The 19453-nt window shown below is 42.0% G+C and overlaps 1 protein-coding gene across 6 annotated transcripts in view; it reads right to left on the bottom strand.

Moving 5' to 3' along the window:
• The window catches only part of ARMC2 (armadillo repeat containing 2), a 165676-nt gene that overhangs the window by 44383 nt on the left and 101840 nt on the right, over positions 1-19453 (bottom strand). For 4 of the 6 annotated variants that reach the window (XR_002101659.1, XM_019537868.1, XM_019537865.1 and 1 more), the window contains exons 13-16: positions 13703-14021; positions 10584-10706; positions 5538-5651; positions 1730-1862 (exon numbers count right to left, since the gene is read on the bottom strand). Coding sequence is in view for 5 of the 6 variants with exons in the window: in XM_019537868.1 (XP_019393413.1) it covers positions 1730-1862; positions 5538-5651; positions 10584-10706; positions 13703-14021 (689 nt within the window). In the remaining variant the exon portion in view is untranslated. The remainder of the gene's footprint in view (positions 1-1729; positions 1863-5537; positions 5652-10583; positions 10707-13702; positions 14022-19453) is intronic. The other 2 variants (XM_019537867.1, XM_019537869.1) reach the window with 2 other exon arrangements.

Below are 19453 nucleotides of genomic sequence, written 5' to 3'. Positions count from 1 at the left end.
TGACTTCTATCCCAGGGAAGATCTTAGAAAAGTTTATTAGAGAGGCCATCCTTAATGGACTGGCTGACGCCAACATCCTGAGGGATAGCCAGTACGGGCTGGACCAATCTCATTACCTTCTATGACCAGGTGACCTATCACCTGGACAAGGGAGAAGAGATTGATTCCATATATCTTGACTTAAAAAAAAAGCCTTCAATCGGGTATCCCATGATCACCTCTTGGCAAAACTGGCCAATTGTGGCTTTGGGTCCACCACAGTCCACAGGCTGGGAAATTGGCTCTGTGGTCAGACCCAGAGGGTAGTAACTGACGGGAGTCAATCGTCATGGTGCCCTGTGACCAGTGGGGTCCCCGAGGCTCTGTCCTTGGACCCATATTGTTCAACATCTTCAGCAATGATGTGGATATTGAAGTCAGGAGCGGACTGGCCAAGTTGGCCAATGACAGCAAACTTTGGGGCAAAGCATCCACACCAGAAGACAGGCGGGTGATCCAGGCTGACCTGGACAGGCTCAGCAAATGGGCGGATGAGAACCTGATGGTGTTTAACACTGAAAAGTGCAAGGTTCTCCACCTTGGGAGGAAAAACCTGCAGCATCCTTATAGGCTCAGAAGTGCTATGCTGGCTAGCACTACGGAAGAAAGAGACTTGGGGGTCATCATTGACCACAAGATGAACATGAGCCTGCAACGTGATGATGTGGCTAAGTAAAGCGCCCAAAACGTTGGCTTGCATCTATAGATGCTTCTCCAGCAAATTCTGGGACGTCATTCTCCCCTTGTACTCAGCCTTGGTGAGGCCGCAGCTGGAGTACTGTGCCCAGTTTTGGGCTCCACAATTCAAAAAGGATGTGGAGAAGCTTGAGAGAGTCCAGAAAAGAGCCACGTGCATAATCAGTGGTCAGGAAAACAGACCGTATGACGACAGGCTGAGAGCAATACAGCTCTAGCTTGGAAAAGCTCAGGCTCAGGGGTGATCTGATGGCCACCTATAAGTTTATCAGGGGTAAGTAACCACCAGTACCTGGGGGAACATTTATTCACCAGAGCGCCCCAAGGGATGACTAGGTCGAACGGTCACAAACTCCTGCAAGATGGTTTCAGACTGGACATAAGGAAGAATTTCTTTACTGTCCGAGCCCCCAAGGTCTGGAACAGCTTGCCATTGGAGGTGGTTCAAGCACCTACATTGAACACCTTCAAGAGCAAATTGGATGCTTATCTTGCTGAGATCCTATGACCCCAGCTGACTTCCTGCCCTTTGGGCAGGGGGCTGGACTCGATCTTCCAAGGTCCCTTCCAGCCCTAATGTCTATGAAATCTATGAAATCTATCAAATCACTGAACTCAAACAATCAAACTCAAGCTTACTATGGGGCAGCACAGAGTAAACCCTAAATCACAGAGTTGGAAGGGACTCTGATGGCCATCTAATTAAACCTAAAGTGACATCTAATTACCCAAAAAGTAAACCAAGTAAAGAAAAAAGAATACTTGGTTATTTCCTCTATTTGGAAGTTGAATTTAAAACTATGATAATTTGACAAAATTGTAATATCAGATCATCTGCATACCCCCTTATGCTGACTGAGGTACAGCACTTGCAAAAACTCCAGAGAATGCAGAAACCACAGCAGATTGACAGAACAGCTGATTATAACAGACTCATGATCTAAAGTCACATTTTTGTGATCATGACCTGTTGTAACCTTGATCAGAAACTTACTTTCTAATTCCTCCTTCTTCCTTCAGTATAGCTCGTTTGTTCTTATCCACAGTAAGGTTAAGCAGAACTCCACAGGCGGAAAAGCATACATCTTGATGTTTGGCATCGAGCAAAGCAATCATGAACTTGTAGACTGGATTGTACAGCAGGAAACAAAATTACCCCCAAGAAGACGGGCTTGGATTACAAAGGGCATTATACAAATGGAACAATACACTTATTAAATTTGTATACTCAGAGAAGGAGCCAGAACCACCTGAAAATGTTACCTGATACCATGTTAGCTCAATGTTGCTAGAACTGCCTAAGGCAGGGGTGGGTACTGTTTCAGCTGTTTCACTTAACGAGTTTTGGTGAGCTGTCAAGGGCCGCACACAAAATCTTTCAGAAGATATCATTTTAACAAATTACAGATTAAAAAAACAAACACATCATATATTAAAAATCAAATCTCTACTATATTTTAATTTTATTTCAAAATACATGTGTGTCCTGATGAGAATTCCTTTAGGGAGATTAGAGAAATCAGTGTTCAAGTGATCAATATGTGGTAATGACCGATATCCAGTATCCTTAGGTCAGGGGTGGGCAAAATACAGCCTGCGGGCTGGATGCAGCCCGCCAAATGATTTAAATCTCTACTATATTTTAATTTTATTTCAAAATACATTTGTGTCCTGATTTATGGTTTTTTGAGTAGTGTATATAGAGACGATTGAATAATAGCTCAAAATAAAGTCCAACTCTTGTATACTGTGTGTGCGGGGCTGCCTACATGCTAGATCACAGGAGCTGGCCAGGGCCGGGGAGGGAAGAGGTGGCAGGGGGCATGTGCAGCAGAACTCGCCCAGGTGGTGCAGTGCAGGTGTGGCCTGTCCTCCTCCCCACACACCCCCATCCAGGCTGTGGCTGCCCTCCATGGTGCACAGCATGGGGCTGAGTCCCACCCACTCCCACCCAGGGCAGCCCGCGTTGTGCTTCTGCCCACACCCAACAATCGCACTGGCCAGCATGCACAACTTGCCAGTGGAGTTGCCATCTACCCACTCAGCTGCCCAAAGGTAGCGTAAATATAGCAACAAATATGCTTATCTCACCAGGCAGGCAGAGTGGATGGAAGGCAGCCAGGAGCTGTAGCTGTAACCCCACATGCTGAGGCAGCTTCCTCCCTGCCTGGTGCTGCTTCCCTGAGTTATCTGGTGCCTGGAATGGCGCAGCAGGGGCAGGAGGAGGAGAGGAGGAGGAGTTGCTACTGAAGGCAGGGAGAGCTAAGCAGTACCCAGGAGGCTGAGGTGGCAGCAGGAGCAGCTTCACCAGGAAGCTGTGCACACTAGCCAGGGCTGGGACCGTTGGTAGGTGTGTGGTGGGTGTCAGTGGGAGCACAGTACAGGCTGTCCCAGCTGGAGCTCAGCCTTATGCAGAGTGCTACAGGGGCAGCCGCAGGATGGAAACAATCATTTGGCGGGCTGCATCCAGCCCCCAGGCTGTATTTTGCCCACCCCTGACCTAAGGATACTGGATATCGGTCATTACCACATATTGATCACCTGAACACTGATTTCTCTAATCTCCCTAAAGGAATTCTCATTAATATTTATAGTAGTATTTGGATATTTATTTGGTACATTTTAATGCTTTGGCTAAATTGAAAGTGAAATAATTGTTCAGTTTATATTTATTTAGTGTTACTACCTCTTTATGTACTCTAGGGAAAATTTTTAAACTCAGATGCCTAAAATAAAGTTAACTTAAAACAACTTTGGGCACTTACCCAAACTGAAGTGACAGACAGGCAATTTCATAGGCCAATACTGGTGCTCACTGCTATTTTCATGGGCTTATCACAGTGCCCACCCTCCCACCAGCCACTAATTGGCTGAGGGGCCCCAGCGGCTCTGCTTCTTGCTGATGATTGGTAGAGGGCTGTCCTTCACATGGCCTTGTTGCTGACTGGTGGAGAGGGTGGGGCTGCATGAAAGGCAGCCCTCAGCCAATCAGCAGTGGAGGAAGTGGCTGCCATCTTGGCTGCTCCCCTTTGCCCTGGCAGATTCCCCCCATAGTGGGCTGTGATGCCAGGCCACAGCAGCCACTGGCTCCCACTGGGGAGCTAGCATTTTATTTTTAGTAAGGTTTTTTTTTTTTCTGGCAACTGCATACAAAATTGTGGAAACTGCTGTTTTTTGCAGTATTCACAGAAACCTTCATTTTTTGTGGTTTCCACAAAAATGCAATTTGAGTAGGTCCCTACACATAAGTATATGAGTCCAGAGGCATTGAACTCCCCTTTACGTCAGTTTGAGCTAAAGGTCCTCACTGCTTCTGAAAAAAAAATCAAAACACCTATATAGATGCCTAAAAATAGGTACCACATTTGAAAATACAGGTTTAACCCTCAGCAGGATCGAGATCTTTGAACACTTTAAGACACAGCTCGAAAGGAGAGAGATGTCCTCAGGGGTGGATCTGGGTGGGGGAGGGTAGCAGCAGTGTTACAATGGCACCCCGCTTTGATTCCTGTTCCACCCAAACTTTAAAAACCAACTGCCTGTAAGAGGCAGCAGCATTTCAATTCAGGCAGTGATGAGGGAGCCAATTGAATCCATGCCTCATTTTAATGCATTTGATTCCTGTTAATCTCTCTCCACTCTAGAGTTAATGAACCCACCTCTCTCTTTTTTAATGATTTTGATGTTCCAATAATCAAGCTATCCTTTCTTCTGCAATTTTGCTGTCTGTTAGTTATTCTTGGTTAGTTATCCTTGCAGACTGTTTAATTCAAGCTAAAAACCTTTACTCAAGTGTGGAAATGATTGACAGTGAAGTGTTGGAAGTACTGTCAAGATACTCAAGAAGGCTAGGTATTGTATTATGAATCTTATTAAGAGATGTACATTTAACTATAATGACCACATGACCAATAAAAAAATATTTTTATACTCTTTTGCCTATGTTGTACTGTTTTTTAATACTTTATATATAAAGCTAGCTAATTAGTACACATTGCAATAGTTACATTTGTTTTTTGCTTTGCTCTTAAACCAAAAAATATAGTACTGGGCCCTTAGCAGATTAGTAATGTTTCTCATTTCTCTCTAACTGTAGAAAAATATATGTTGTATTATATGTAATAATTCACCACACCACTTTCACCCCCTTTTCAAAATCCTAGATCAGTCCATGGATGTCATAACACAAGAAGATTATAGAGAAGCAGCAGTAATTAAATTTTTACAAGATACTTTCTCTGGATAGCGAAAGAGCTGTCATTTGCTCTAGGGTTTCTCATCTATCAAAAGGAAAAAATGACAGACTACTGCGGGGGCAGGGGTCTTACCCTTACACTTTTTTGTTGTCTTTTAATGAGGCCATTACATGTTTTTGAAAGTATACAAATGAGCACTTGAAGCATAGTCATATACAAAAATCAGGGTCCTGTAAATCTAAACTTTTAAAAATACTTACATTTTATTTTATTATACTGAATCACTGCTGACAGAATCAATAATGCGGATGCTAAGGAAGAGCTAGCAAGAAATTTCAGAATTGTTCGTAATAATTTAAAAGAAAAAAATACTTTCTGCATTTTTTTCTGTGCAACAAGTTTCAATGCACTTTCCCCCTCAAGTAACCTTGGTTTCAATAATGATCTAGTAAAAGTGGACTCATTATTCTTGTTGGTACTCTGGCTACTGGATTTTTCAATTCTACATTAAGTCAAACCTCTTAAGATTGCGTGCTTATGTTAAGAATTATAAGCATCCACCTAAACAGGTTAAAAAGCATCACTACTTATGCAATAGGAACTCACTCTTTCTCTTCACAATGAAGTCACAGATTTCATGGTACTGGGAAAGATTGCCGAAGACTCTCACAGCCTCCAGAATTCCATCCATATTGCTGCTCATTAGCAGTTTTAAAAGCACTATTGATTTACAGAGAAACAGAAAAGTACAATTACCATTACTTATATATAGCACAAAACGCATGCTTCATTCTTTACAGATAAACATGAGGATAAACCTCTTTGCTGACGGATTTAAAAACAAAATGGAACACGTAAATGTAGGATGGGACACAAAAAAATGAAGTGGCAAGCATGAGCATATGTACAGGTTATTCCATTGTTTGAATATCTTCTTAGTCAATATTTCCTGGAATGGTTTTTATTTCAATGGGTAGAGAAATATGGTACACTGGCTCACTGCAGACCTGGGAGTGATTTAGAGAAGGATTGGTGAGGAATGGATTTAGAACCTAAAAGGAGCTGTTAAATTAGCATATTTTGGGGAAATCAGATTGCTATCCCCAGTTCTGCCAGAGATTGGAAGACAGGCATGGCTAAAGAGATTGAAAAGGCACAGGTAGAGGGCAGAGAAGAGGTGATTGCCCCAAAGTGAGAAATGGCTGGGTTCAGACAGAGGTTTCTGCAGAAGGAGCCAAGAGGAGCAGATGGATCTTGGACATACTCCGTAGGGAAGACAGCAGGATTTAGGGATAACATCAGTCTGTGGAGGGGAAGCAGAAGGGAGTCAAAGATAGTAAGCAAATTGGGCAGAAATGATGGTGGCTTTGCTGACAGAAATGGAGGATGGTGTTAAATGAATCCCTTACTTGAACCATATTCCTATTGATGGCAATGGAAGTTTATTAAGAATAACAGAACTCTGTCTTATTGAACCATTATCTATTACAATATAATTATATTTACAAATACAAAGCATCAACTCAAATACAGCCAACACAATTTATTGACACTGAAATTTATGTGAAGGCTTTTCCTGCTGGCCACCTCCCTACCCTGTGAACTTCATATTGAGTAGGTTGCATGACATTTCTGTATTTTTACAAGAAACAGCTGGGTCTCCACCATTGCCTGGAAGGGGCAATTTGCCCTAGAAGATTTCACTGCACAGTAATGGAGCACAGCAGGATCCATCATTCATCAACCTTCACAGAAAGCCTCCATGTTGAAAGATGGAGCCACTAAGACTGTCACTCAATACATAAGGGATTATATAATAGACATCTATACTTTTGCCACAGAGAAAAGAGAAGTTGGCTTCCCTCTCATTCCTTTGGCTGTTGCCAGAGTTGGGTTAAGCTTGATTCAGAGAGTTCTGAAGTGATAATCTTTTTTCTCCAAAATCCACACAAGCTACATCAAGCAGCAGCATTTCTTAAAATGCTTCCTAGGAAAAGCAACTTGTTGACCCTCTGGCTAAAAGTGCTTTAACTCTCCTACAAACTGCTCAATTCAACCAGAGAGATGGCAGTAGGTAAAAACGGTTGACAATTAGAAAAGGCAGCCTGTAGTCTGGAAAAAAGGTGGAATTCAGCTTCTGGTCAATAGCTTTTGGGCATCGTTGGCTCTAGGATATTTTTAATCTGTATTTCCACCACTCTATTATGTTCTATGGTTCTGCAAAGCCATCTGCTCAGCAAACAGACTTGCAGAATTGAATTCATAATCAAATCTAAAATACTGTTACAAACATGGGAACAAAAGCATTTTTAAAAGAGCCCTATCTTAAGAGATGAAAATCTGAGGTAGCATTATCCTGGCTAGAGTCAGACATTCAAAAGGTCTCAGCCTGAATTGATTCAATATTTGCAGGTTAGTCTAACCAGCAGAGAGTGAACTGATTTGCAAGTGGATAGACATTCACGTTTGAATCAGGAAACGCAGGCACATGTCTGCAGTAGCTCAGGCTAGAAGTTGGGGGGTGCTAGAGTGAGCCCTGCCTTCCCTTCCATAGTGCTGAGCTGAGAGGGGATGTTGCCGGGCCCTGGCATGACGCTATGATTAGAGAAGGGTTTAGACTCCCACCTAGGGCAGCACAGTCCCCAGCCAGAGAGTGCCTGGAGGGGGAAGCAGCTCTTGCCAGGCTTCCCCCTCCCTAGCTCGCTGCTCAAGCCCTATGAAAGAAAATATGCATCTCTCTCATTAGGTTCAAGAACTTCTGATTTGCAGGGTTTATTTGCAGTTGCAGGCCACTGGCATCTAGCTCTAAGCAGACACTGTTCTGTCTGCCTTTGTTCCAGTGAAATCGGAGAGACACACAAAGACAGCTCTCAGCATTAGCTAGAATGGGGGGGGCATGGCCAGATGCCGGCTTGGGTCCGTTTTTATATGCACTGAATGTATGTTCTGTTACAGGTTGAAACCAGTTTCTAATCACTTAAACCAGTTTAAGTGTAACTTCTTTCCCTAGCTCTAGTGTTAAAGAACTGGCCTTGGTGTCAAAAGTGTTTTGTACTATTCTTCTGTCTACCGCTAACTCGCAGTCTGACCTTCAGCAAGTCACTTTAACTGTCTCTCATCTTCGTCATCTGTAAACAGAGTAAATACTTCCTTCCCTCAAAAGGTGTGGAGAGTTTTAATTCATTAATGTTTTAGAGAACTTTCAAAGACTCAGACTAAAGTGTGCATAAAAGGCACAATACATGTATTACCAGTGCACAATATATACATTACTAGTAACATAGCATTTCTTATTAAAAAGTAGTATTGAAGAGAGGTAGATTCCTTTGCATCTACTCAAAGATTGGACAGCATTATAAACTGATTTTCATGTTTTAACCATTTCACATATCAGCTTGAGGTAAGACGCATTAGAATGAGCATTTATTTTAAATGAACTGTCCAGTTATCGGCTGTCTTATCAATAACACACTTTTAACAGAAGTGACATCACTATATGTACAATCCCATTAGATTAAACTGAATAGTTGGATTAACTAAGAACATGGTCTTTAAAAGAAAACTATGATTCCCTGTGATTTAAGATCTGATCCAAAGCTCAGTGTGGCCAATGGAAGTCTTTTCATTAGCTTCAATAAGCTTTGGATAAAACCTTTAGAAAACAGAGGTACATAAACACTTGAACACACAATTCTAATATATAGAAATGTCTATTTTTGAGCACAGTTCAGCTGCCCATCTTGAATCAAAAAGAAACTAAATGGACTTAAAGTTTATGGTTTATGAGTTACTTTTCTGCAATGGTTTTAGATACTGCTGACCTGCACATCATTAAAAAACAAGTTTCCTTCCCATATAACATGTTGTCCCCTAAACAGCAACAAGTCCAATGACTATGTATAATTACAGTAATAACTGCAGATTTAATTACATTTTCAACGGACCAAATCTGGCTCCTTTTTCCATGTATATGAAGGGTCCCAGACCCAGTAGAAGGGTCCTACTGTACATGGGTGGCCAGAAGCATTTGACTCTGCTTTTCCTGTGCAAAATGAAGCAGCACTTTATTGGAGGACAGTCTAGGATAAGAAGCTTGAAGGATTTACTGCTATGCAAACCCACCACTCACTCCCTGTCTTCAGGATTTGGGAATTAGGTAGGAAGTCTTTCCCTCCTTCAGACAATAGGGCAATTTTCCTAAGCGCAGCTGTGGTAAAAACTGCACCTTCTCAGTCCTTCTTACTCCACAGTTCTGTTCCCTATGTCTGTTTATTCCAATGACAAGATAAGCTTTTGATTCTTATTTGGTTAGCAATCAGGCCAGTATAGCTTTGGGAGAACAAGATGAATTCTATTCTGGATCATATATCAGCAAAACTGTTACTTAATAGAGGGAATGTTGTCTAAGTGAGAGGGCTCTGGTGTTGAGACAGGAGACATGTGACATGTCCAGTTGAGCATGCACATGTGCTTTGTGGTGCCTCAAAGGCTTTTGAGGTGCTGCAAAACACACGTGGTACACAACAAAAAGTTCTCTGTGCCGGGTATTTGTAGCGCAGAACCAAAATTAGATACTGGGCAATCCTGGTATCTAAAAACTAAGGCTTCAAAAGAAAGTGGGAAGGTGTATACAGCTGCAGTGTATGCCACCTGAAAACAGAGCTCAGCTGGTCAGAGCCGTACTCCAGCTTCCAGCCAGGCTCTGCACGCCCAGATCACCACCACTGCAGCCCCAGGAGGCCCCCAGGAAAGGCTTCTGGGACCAGCCCAGGTACTGGGCCCAGCATCCCCCACCCTACCCAGGCAATTTGCCGTACATCAGAGTACATGTGCAGGGGCATTCCCTGGGGACATGCAGCAGTAACACATATTTGCTACTTGTCCCCAGGGAAATGCAAGTGTATACTCATCTGGACATGCCTGTAGGTTCCTCTTCCTATTTCCACCAGTGACTTACTCTATAACTTTGAGCAAGCCATTTCCCCTTTCAGTGTCTCCATTTCTCTGTCATCTTGACTGTCATGTCTATTTAGAATGGAAATTCTTCAGAGCAAAGACTTTTGTACAGTATTTACCATAAAAGGCCTAAAACTCACAACCACCTCAATAACTTATTGTTCTTATACTTAACTACAAACTTCCATTTGCAGAATCCCTATTTCCAGGAACCGATTTTTGAGCCAGAAAGAAAACAGCTTTGTTTTCAGCTCTTGACCAGAGTTTGCAAGGCTAGCAATTAAAAAGAACCAACCGCCTTTTTACTTGGAAATGAAGCATATCTAATCTGGAGTCAAAAGCATGGAATCCCACAGTGCTATTTTTATATTTTTTCACATAGGCTTTCAAGAGCTTAACCAAAAATTATACAACAGAAAACAACTGCTGAGTCAGTGAAATTTTGGGGGAAAAGGACTGTTTTTTTTACCTAAATGAATATTTCTACACTGGTTTAAGTATTATGTTTTGGCCTTGGATGAATGCTGGAATGGTCTGTAGCCCAGATTTTGGCCCTGGAAAACGTGTGTCCTAGAGTATACTGCTAATTATTATTAATTATTCTGTCTTCTTGAAGGCCGTAATATAATCAAAACAAATAACTTATCTCAATATTCTAAAACACAAGGAAAAAGGAATCGATTAAAATATCCTTACGCTCAGCAATGTGTAGTTTCTTCTCTTGAACTGCAGAATTCTTCACTTGGTAGTACGATAAGCTATTAAGTGTTGCTGTTGCATTGATGACCAGCTCCTCACAGTCATCAAGCGACCTGTATTCTGATCATAGAAAAAAATATACCTTAGAATAGGTAGCCCAACTTTTAAGCCCCTGAGGGCCACATGCCCCTGAAGCTGCACGCTGCATAGGCCACACCAAGCATGCTGTACAGATGCAGCCCCACTGCTGCACTACATGTGAGCTCAAGCAAATGTGATCCCTGCTCAACCTGACCCGACCCTGCAACCTGCTCATGTGCAATTGTGTTCTGCCCCGACCCCATGCAGGTATGATCCCCTCCTGCATGCAGCCCCAATCCCTCACCCAGGTGTGGCCCCAGACTCTCCGTCAGCTCCTCACCCTACCACACTGCTCTGTCCCCTCGGGTAAAGGCAAGAAGTGCAGTGTAAGGAGGGAGAGAGGAGCCTGGAGAGTCTAGCTGCTCTTGCAGCTGGAGCAAAGCGAGGAATGGCAGCTGGGTGAGAGTCCAAGGACTGCAAATTAACCCCTTGTAGGCTACATGCAGCCTGTGGGCCCCCCTCTGAAAAGCCATGCTTTGGAACACTGAATAGCAAACTTCACCACAGTTCCCATGACTGTAATTGTAGGAGACATAAAATTTTCCCAAGTCAGGGTTACAGTACCTGTCTGCATGGATCAAAGGGCAGTCACAACTAATTAACATGAAATAAAGCTAGTTTCTCTACTTAAGATGAATCTTTGCAATTTGTGAAAAACGTTCCAATTTTCAATCATCTCTGACATTAACATCTATAGGGCATGTCCAGATGAGTGCACATGTGCAGAAGCACAAAAAATAGGACCGACACAAATTTATGATGCTGCTTTTTGCCGTTGCACATGCCCCTGAATGTGGGGTTTGATGCAGGACAAAATGCCCCACTTTTCCCACTCCTCCCAAGTCCTGGCACGCTGGAGGAGCTGGGGGTCAACCAGAACAGGAGAGAAGCGCTGGCTAGCAGCCAAAGCTTCTCCCTGGAGGATCCAGCCTTGGTGCCTGCCAGTGCATGCTCCTAGAGTGTGTGCCACACTGCTTTTTTTTGGCTGTGGCTTTTTTTTTTTTTTTGTAAAACACTGGGATCTCTCAGTGTCAAATTTTGGCACCAAGCTGCAAATTAGCAGCACGGCAAATGGGATGCACCTGCACCACGTGTGGTTTGCAGTGCCTCAGAGTTGGCTGAGGCACTGCAAACCGTATGGGTGTGCCTATCCGGACGTGCCCACATGGTGCATCTACGCATATGCGTTACTGCACTTTTCGTTGATGAATTCCCTCCACAGTAAAGTGCCACTGTCTACATGTGTGCAGATATTATGGTGCGGTAAATTAATTACCTCCGTTGTAAGATAGTACAGTTGGGGACAGTACTATCTTACAGTGCAGTTACTAACCGCAGTGACACACACGTATAAATGCTAACCTGAACGTAAATTGCACCTGGTCAGCCTAGGCAGCAGGGTGCCAGACCCTTGCCTGCTGCCTGGCCACGCGGCTCCACACGTTTGGCACTCATGCCCCAGCCAACCCTTCTACCTCCCAACACCACCACCTGGAACCTGGGGCTGACCCTTGAGCCTGCTGCCAGCCTGGGTGCTCTGCCTGAGCTCAAAGTGCTGCTCTCAGGCACGTATATAGACACTGCGCCTGGAAGCAGTTAACTCCAGCAGGAACTACTCCAGACTTTATTGGCTTCCATTAATTTTACATGTAGATGCACCCATAGGCTGCATCCACACCTGGGGTTCTGGGGGCCTCCTGGAGCTGCAGTAGCAGTGTTCCTGCCACTCAGAGCCTGGTTGGCAGCTGGAATGCGGTTCCACCCAGCTAGGCTCTGGTTTCAAGCACCGTGGACTGCCACCACGTGTGCTGCTCTTTTTTTTTCCATGGGGTTTTTTGACCCCAGTGTCAACCCCCCTTCTCCCCCAACCCCAGAGCTCTTCCCTTGCAGTGGGGAGAACAGCTGAAAGTACAGTATGTTGCACCAGAGATGTTTCTGTGGTGCCACATACTGCACAGCCATGCTCTTCTGGATGTGGCCATAGAGTCTGAAGCTGACATTTGTTGAGTGGTATGCAACAATTTAATGAGTTACATGCAGTTTGAAGGGCAGTTTTGTCCTGTCCAATACAATAACATTTGTACTGCAGCTGTGGCATACCAGAATCCTGGTATAAGGAAAGTGTTTTTTTTTAAAAACTCTAAATGCTAGCACTTCTAACACATTAAAATTGTTCCTGTTGTTAAGTATAAAAGTAGAATGAGAACAGTTTACAGTTTCAGACATTCAAGCACTGTATTGCCAATGTAGAAACTATCCACTTTTCAATAAGATGGAGATGACCCAGGAATGCCAATACGAGTCCCATTCTTCCAACTCTTCATCCACGTAATTTCCTCTTGAGTTGGGTAACAATGTGTAAAATCTACTGATTTATAATGTTAATTTTGCACATGCCATATGCTTTATGAAGGCAGAAGCCACATAGAAACAAGTCTGTGACATACTTTGGAAGTCTGGACACTTCAAAGGCTATCCTTATGCGCACATGGAATATCCCCAAAGCACTAAAAGTTTCCAAATTCTGAAATGATTAAATAATTTATGGTAAATCTGTGACAAACTTAACTATAAACTTTTTTTGTCTCAACAACAATAAGTAGTGTATACGGTATATGGTAATAAGGAAGTCTTATTATGTGACCTTTCATAGTAAGACACACATATCACATGAGACCCCTGATTCCTCCATTTTACTTAAGCAGTTTGCTTCATGGTTTATGATATGATTCATGGGGCACCTTTACAGCCTTCTTCCTCTTAGGCACTGAAATTCAGTATGAATGTGATAAATGTTGCTGCTGTTTAAAATAGGATATTTCATATACTGCGATTATTAACATTAGCTAATTGACCTAGCCATATCACCAGCAGAGCAGTTTTCATTAAGGTTCTGCCTTATGTGAAGGTCAAGTAGTATTCCTGCCTTTCAAATTGGACAAACAAAATACAAGAAAAGGAAATGCAGACTTTACCTAGTACCATAACAAGTAGTGCCACAATGTAGTGATTAGCTGCCAGAGCTGCTCCTATACTGGGATGAATGGAGAGATTAGCAAGCACTCTTATCAGTTTTATAAGGACATCTTCTGCTTCTGAAGGATGCTTTTGGGTTTTCTTTTCTTCTCCTGCTTTATGCTTCCTTTTTTTTTCATTCATATCAAATTCACTGTAGATTTGGAATAATGATGTCAGGATGCTAACACTCCTTTTCTCTTTAAAAAATTGCTCACGGGCCTGGTTATTCTTTGCTGTTAAATTACCAAGAATGAAGACAATACGAACAACCAAATCCTGCAATAAAATGAATAACCCATGTTAAAAAGGAGAAAAAAAAGTTGAAACCACTAGCATTTTGAAAGATAACAATACTTAAATTTTCTACAACGTAATTATAAGCAGTTACAGTGTAAATGAAGAAACATTAAATACAGCAAATAGGAAATTATCTTCTATGTTGCTATATTTCATAAACCAGTTCAGAGAGGAAATTAAAAACATCTGACTAAGGCACAGAATTGTTGTATCACAGAGGCCATTAATCATGGAATATACCAAGTTGAGGAAATTTATTTTTATAAAGGCTCATGGGACAGCAATTTAGAGGGCTATTCTAGCCATATAAACTAGAGTTTATTGTTCTTCTAAATAAGCAAATATAATCCACGAGGGCCAATAAGGCTTAGTTGTAACCTAACACCATTGCTTGCACCCTCAAGGGTCAAAGAGTTTAGAGTAGTATTCTCACCAAATTTCCACTGTGAATCACAAACAAGGAGTCTGTTTAGATGTTGTTATTAAAGGTATACTTCCTCTTTACATTACTCTTCCCAACAAATAGAGGGGGAGGTGGGAATGCAATTGAAAAGTCTGCCATGTTGGAGAATTCCCCACATGATTACATCTCTCTTATTATCTTCATTTCAGCCACCGCAGAATCTTTGTGGTGCAGCAAACTTTGACTCAACAGAAATCCCAAAACTACCTTCTACTACCATCCTGATTTTAATTCACCAGTATGGTAGGGGAAAAAAAAAAAAGCTTAAAGCTGTCCAAATGTAAAATTTCTGGAAAAAGTATTCCTTTTGCCATCAAAACCTAGCTAGTTTTCAAAAGGAAAAGTCTGAGTATAGGTTTAATTTCAACAGACAGAGAAAGAAGTAATATTCCTTTGAATGCAACATAAACATTTCACCTCTAACTCTTAAATTATTGCACTAACCCATGGTTTTGGTAAACAGTCTATGTTTTTTTCCTGAAATGCAGCAGTGATATCTAGTTACTATAATCCTGAAAAGTATATATCCTATAGCTGACCAAGAGAATAGAATAGAAATAGTCTCTCCCCTCACCTATTTGGGTTAACTACAGTGTCTCTCCTTCAACTTTTCCTAAGAGTGATAATTTTGAAAACATCTTAATGTCATCAACACAAGACCTTTGTGAATATTTTCCCTGTATAAGTAATCACCAATAGCTTTTCACCTAAGCAGCCACAATACCCAGTTCACAAAGGCAGTGAGAGTCTGCAACAAACAACTGATGAATCAGAAGAGAGAACTGAAAAAAGCAGGCAGTCTAGTTTGACTCATTTATATGGACTTTCTAATTTTGGTTAAAATGGTATCAGCCCAGCAACAGTTCTAACCAATCAGGGAACAAACAAACAGGTACCAAATAGCAATCAACTGGTATTTTGAGAGTGTGATCTCAACTGTGCTTTCCATCTACAAACTATGAAAAACAAACCTACATAATATTACTTCATTTAGCTTAGCACATCCGGTTTTGAGAAATATTACAGAAGTTTCATTATCATCTGCTAACGCAGCTTAAATAATGCAGTCAAACAGAAGTAGTACGACTTTAAACTGTTTAGAAAGTATATTCTATAGCCCATATTTCTAGTTTTGGATGAATTTTCAAAAATGTAAATGGTGTTTCAACAACTGAAATGGGAAATATGATCCCAAAAATCACCATTCAGAGAGGCATGCACATTAGAGATTAATACCACTTTGAACCCAAGTGCAATTAATGTGCATAACAGATACATAATCATTCTTTTACAATTGAAAAATACAGAGTGGGGTGGCAAATATTTAGAACATTTACTGAGAAAACATGCAACCAATTTTAGACATGCTATGAATACATGAATAGGCACTTATTTATAAAATGCATCTATTATTTACACAATTTACACCAACAGGTTGATTTACACAGCACACATTTTTGCAGGTATGACTAGCATTTGAAATTACAATATACGGATTAAGTACTGAGGAGAGGATAAAAGAACTGACAGCACTCATTTAAACAGGTTTTTCTTCTTGACACTGGCCCCTGCTTCTGTAGAGAACCCAAACCTGATTTGCAGGCTATATGCAAGTCCAAATAACATCAGCTATATAAATAATTTCGGAGAAGCATGTCACTTTTCTCTCTAAATTCCAGGAAGGACATTATATGAATCTTTTCAATCTAGCAGGCAGCCCATGCAGCCCATTTTTCTATGCAATTTTGTACTGACAACAAATGTATACATGTACTTGGAAGTGGTAAAACACAGCACACGTATGCACCTCATTAACATCTACATCTGAATTTGCTGGCAGTCATGGTCATGCACATGTGACCATTTGGATGGACCAATTTTTTGCTCAGCTTATTCCAAAAAATCTTTTACACTTGAATTTGTAGCAAAAATTATCATTGGCATTTGCTGACTCGAAGTTGACAGAGGTTTACTTTACCAAGTAAAAAGAGCAACTATTACCCTTCATGGTTAAAGATGATTACCAACACTAAATCTCACAAGCATTTTTTTCTGTAGTTCATGATGAAAAGAGCCATCAAGAATTTAGATTTGCTAAACAAGACACAGGGAAAGTAAACTGGACAAATAATTTTGATTTAAGGTTGTTTTGTCAAGTAAAGCAATAACTTTTCAGTCTGCAATTGAAGATGTGCTACTCATCAATCTCCTTATCTGTTTCATACCACATCAGTCTCTGAGGCTGGGGACAGAAGTTGCACAGAAACTGGTAAGTGATCAGAAACTGGTTTAAAACTGTAACAAAACAGAAGTTCAGTGCACATAAACCAGTTTCAAAATGGCTGAAACTGGTTTAAGATAAACGTGGTTGAATGTAGTATCAGACTTAACTGATCTGGATCAAACTGGTTTATGAAAATTCTGTCCTTCCTGGTTCAAGTTAAATCAAAGTCAGCATCCCAGAATGCTTTATAGCCTTGGGCTGGGCTGGGCTGTCTGCTCCAGAAGCAGGGCTGGCCTCAACCCTCTGCTAGAGCTAGAGCAGTGAGGGCTGGCCAACAAGGGGGTGGGAACACAGCCCAGTCTATGGGGGGACTGCCCCCGTGCCAGGCAAACCCCGGCTAATTAAATATCCCTTCCCCAGCTCAAACTCACTGCTGGCTGCAACTGTGGACTACAAATCCCAGAGGTACCTGGAAGCAGGAAGAGGAGGTGATGAACAACCTTGCAGAGTCCTGCTGCTGTAATTCTGGACTGCAAATCCCAGGGCCTGCTAAAAATGTTCCTGGTTTAATTTTTCTTTCTTAGTTTAAGACGGCTAAATAAGTAACATAGACGTGATTTACCACATAAGGGCTTATTATGCTATGTCTAGTAAAAAGCACTAGGGGGCATGTCAGGACAATGTTACCCTCATGCCCTTTCAGTCCTACCTTGCTGTCAGGTGGCACTTTAGGACAAGAAACGCCCAGCCGCAGCACTTCTGCCACTCTCTATTCCTGGGTGCAAGTTGCATAGGACACTCAGGGAGCTGAGGCATGAAATCTTTCCATGCAAAGCTAACCCCCAAGCACAGGGCACTTGGGTACTTTTTTTTTTTGGTGTCAAACCTTTCTGTACAAAGCTCTGCAGGGCTCCGTAAGAGTACACAAGCATCTCCCCCAAGGCTAGGTGAAAGGGGAGGGGGGCACCCTTCAGGCGACGTGCTGTTTCTACAGGGCACTGGGTGCGGGGTACCCTTCAGGCTACCCCCAAGTGTGCTCAAAGCATTGCCTTTCCCTGGGCTTCGGGGTCCCAAAGGGCATCACCCCCTGCCCTAGCCTGATGCCCTTCACTTTCATTGGATGCAAGTTGCATGGGGCACTCGGGCAGTTTTTTTTTGGCCTCAAACCTTTCCATGCAAAGCCTTGCATGTTTTAGCACAAAATTTTTTTGTGCTTACCAGGCCGACACCAGTCTGTTTTGTTTTTTTTTACACCAGAACAAGGCAGGTGGGGAGGCAGGGGTCTGGCCCCTTGATTTTCTGGCAGGGGTGTCCAACCTCAGACTTGATAAAACTGAAAGCAGCAACCAACCCACAGATATTATCAATCTCTCCACACACACGCTTACCAAAACTGAAAAATCTGTGTATTCTATAGGCCTAATTTTTTGTCTAGAAAAATATCCTTATAAAATACTTCAATGTGGAGAACTAGAAAAATTCTTCCGACGCTTCCGCCTCAAGGAATATTTCCATGACCAAACTGAACCCACCCCCAACAACAACTCATCCTCTGACAACATTCAAGAAAAGATCAATGCCAAAAAACCCCAAAAAAATCAGATTGGACACCTCACAGTGGACAAAACCCTGAAGTCGACCACTACACTGACGCCTTCAGGAAAAGAATGAACAATTAAATAATCAGCAACACACGCTACAATAACAACCTCTCTCTACCTGAGAAAAAGGCCATAGAAGCTCTAAGATCTAACCACCAAATAGTAATAAAAACAGCAGATAAAGGAGGAGTCATAGTCATCCTAAACCATGAAGACTACATAAAGGAAGCCAACAGACAGCTCTCTGACACCACCTACTACAAATAACTACAAGAAGATCCTACTCCCTTTTCACCAAGAAACTCAACAATACCATCAAATCATTTCCAGCAAGACTACAAGAAAAACTGCAGACCTTGATCCCCACACTACCTAACCTGTGGACTTTTTACATGCTTCCTAAAATCCACAAACAAGGGAACCCCGGCAGACCTATCATATCCAACCATGGGATCCTAACTGAGGAAATATCGGTTTCATTGAATCAATCCTAAAACTGCTCGTCACCCACAGAGCAAGTTTTGTACAAGACACTACAGACTTTTTATGGAAACTTAAAAACATAAAACTACCTTCCCAGCAACACCCTCCTAGCCACCACGGATGTTACCAGCCCATATACCAACATCCCACACCAGGACGGCATCCAAGCCTGCCTTACATATCTACAGGAACAAGCTAACAACTCAGAATACAGACCCAAAGATATTACTGACCTTATACACTTCATCCTCACACACAACAATTTCACTTTTAATAATCAACCCTTCCTCCAGATGATGGGAACAGCTATGGGCACCAAAATGCCCCCACAGTATGCCAACCTTTTTATGAGCCACCTCGACGAAGGCTTCTTCAAGAACTGCACCATCAATCCCTTGTTATACTTAAGATATATCGATGACATCTTCATCATTTGGACTGAAAACCTGCAATCTCTGATTGAGTTCCATCAGAAATTCACCAATAACTATCCCTCCATCCAACTTTCTCTAGAATACTCCAGCACCAACATCTCCTTTTTAGACACGATGATCAGTATCCAGAATGATAAAATACAGACCATGTTATACAAGAAACCCACAGATCAACATACATATCGCACAGAACCAGCAATCACCCT

Source organism: Crocodylus porosus, unplaced genomic scaffold, assembly GCF_001723895.1.
Source record: "Crocodylus porosus isolate Cpor-Errol unplaced genomic scaffold, CroPor_comp1, whole genome shotgun sequence".
NCBI lineage: Eukaryota > Metazoa > Chordata > Crocodylia > Crocodylidae > Crocodylus > Crocodylus porosus.
This window is presented reverse-complemented; position numbering and strand designations above follow the sequence as displayed.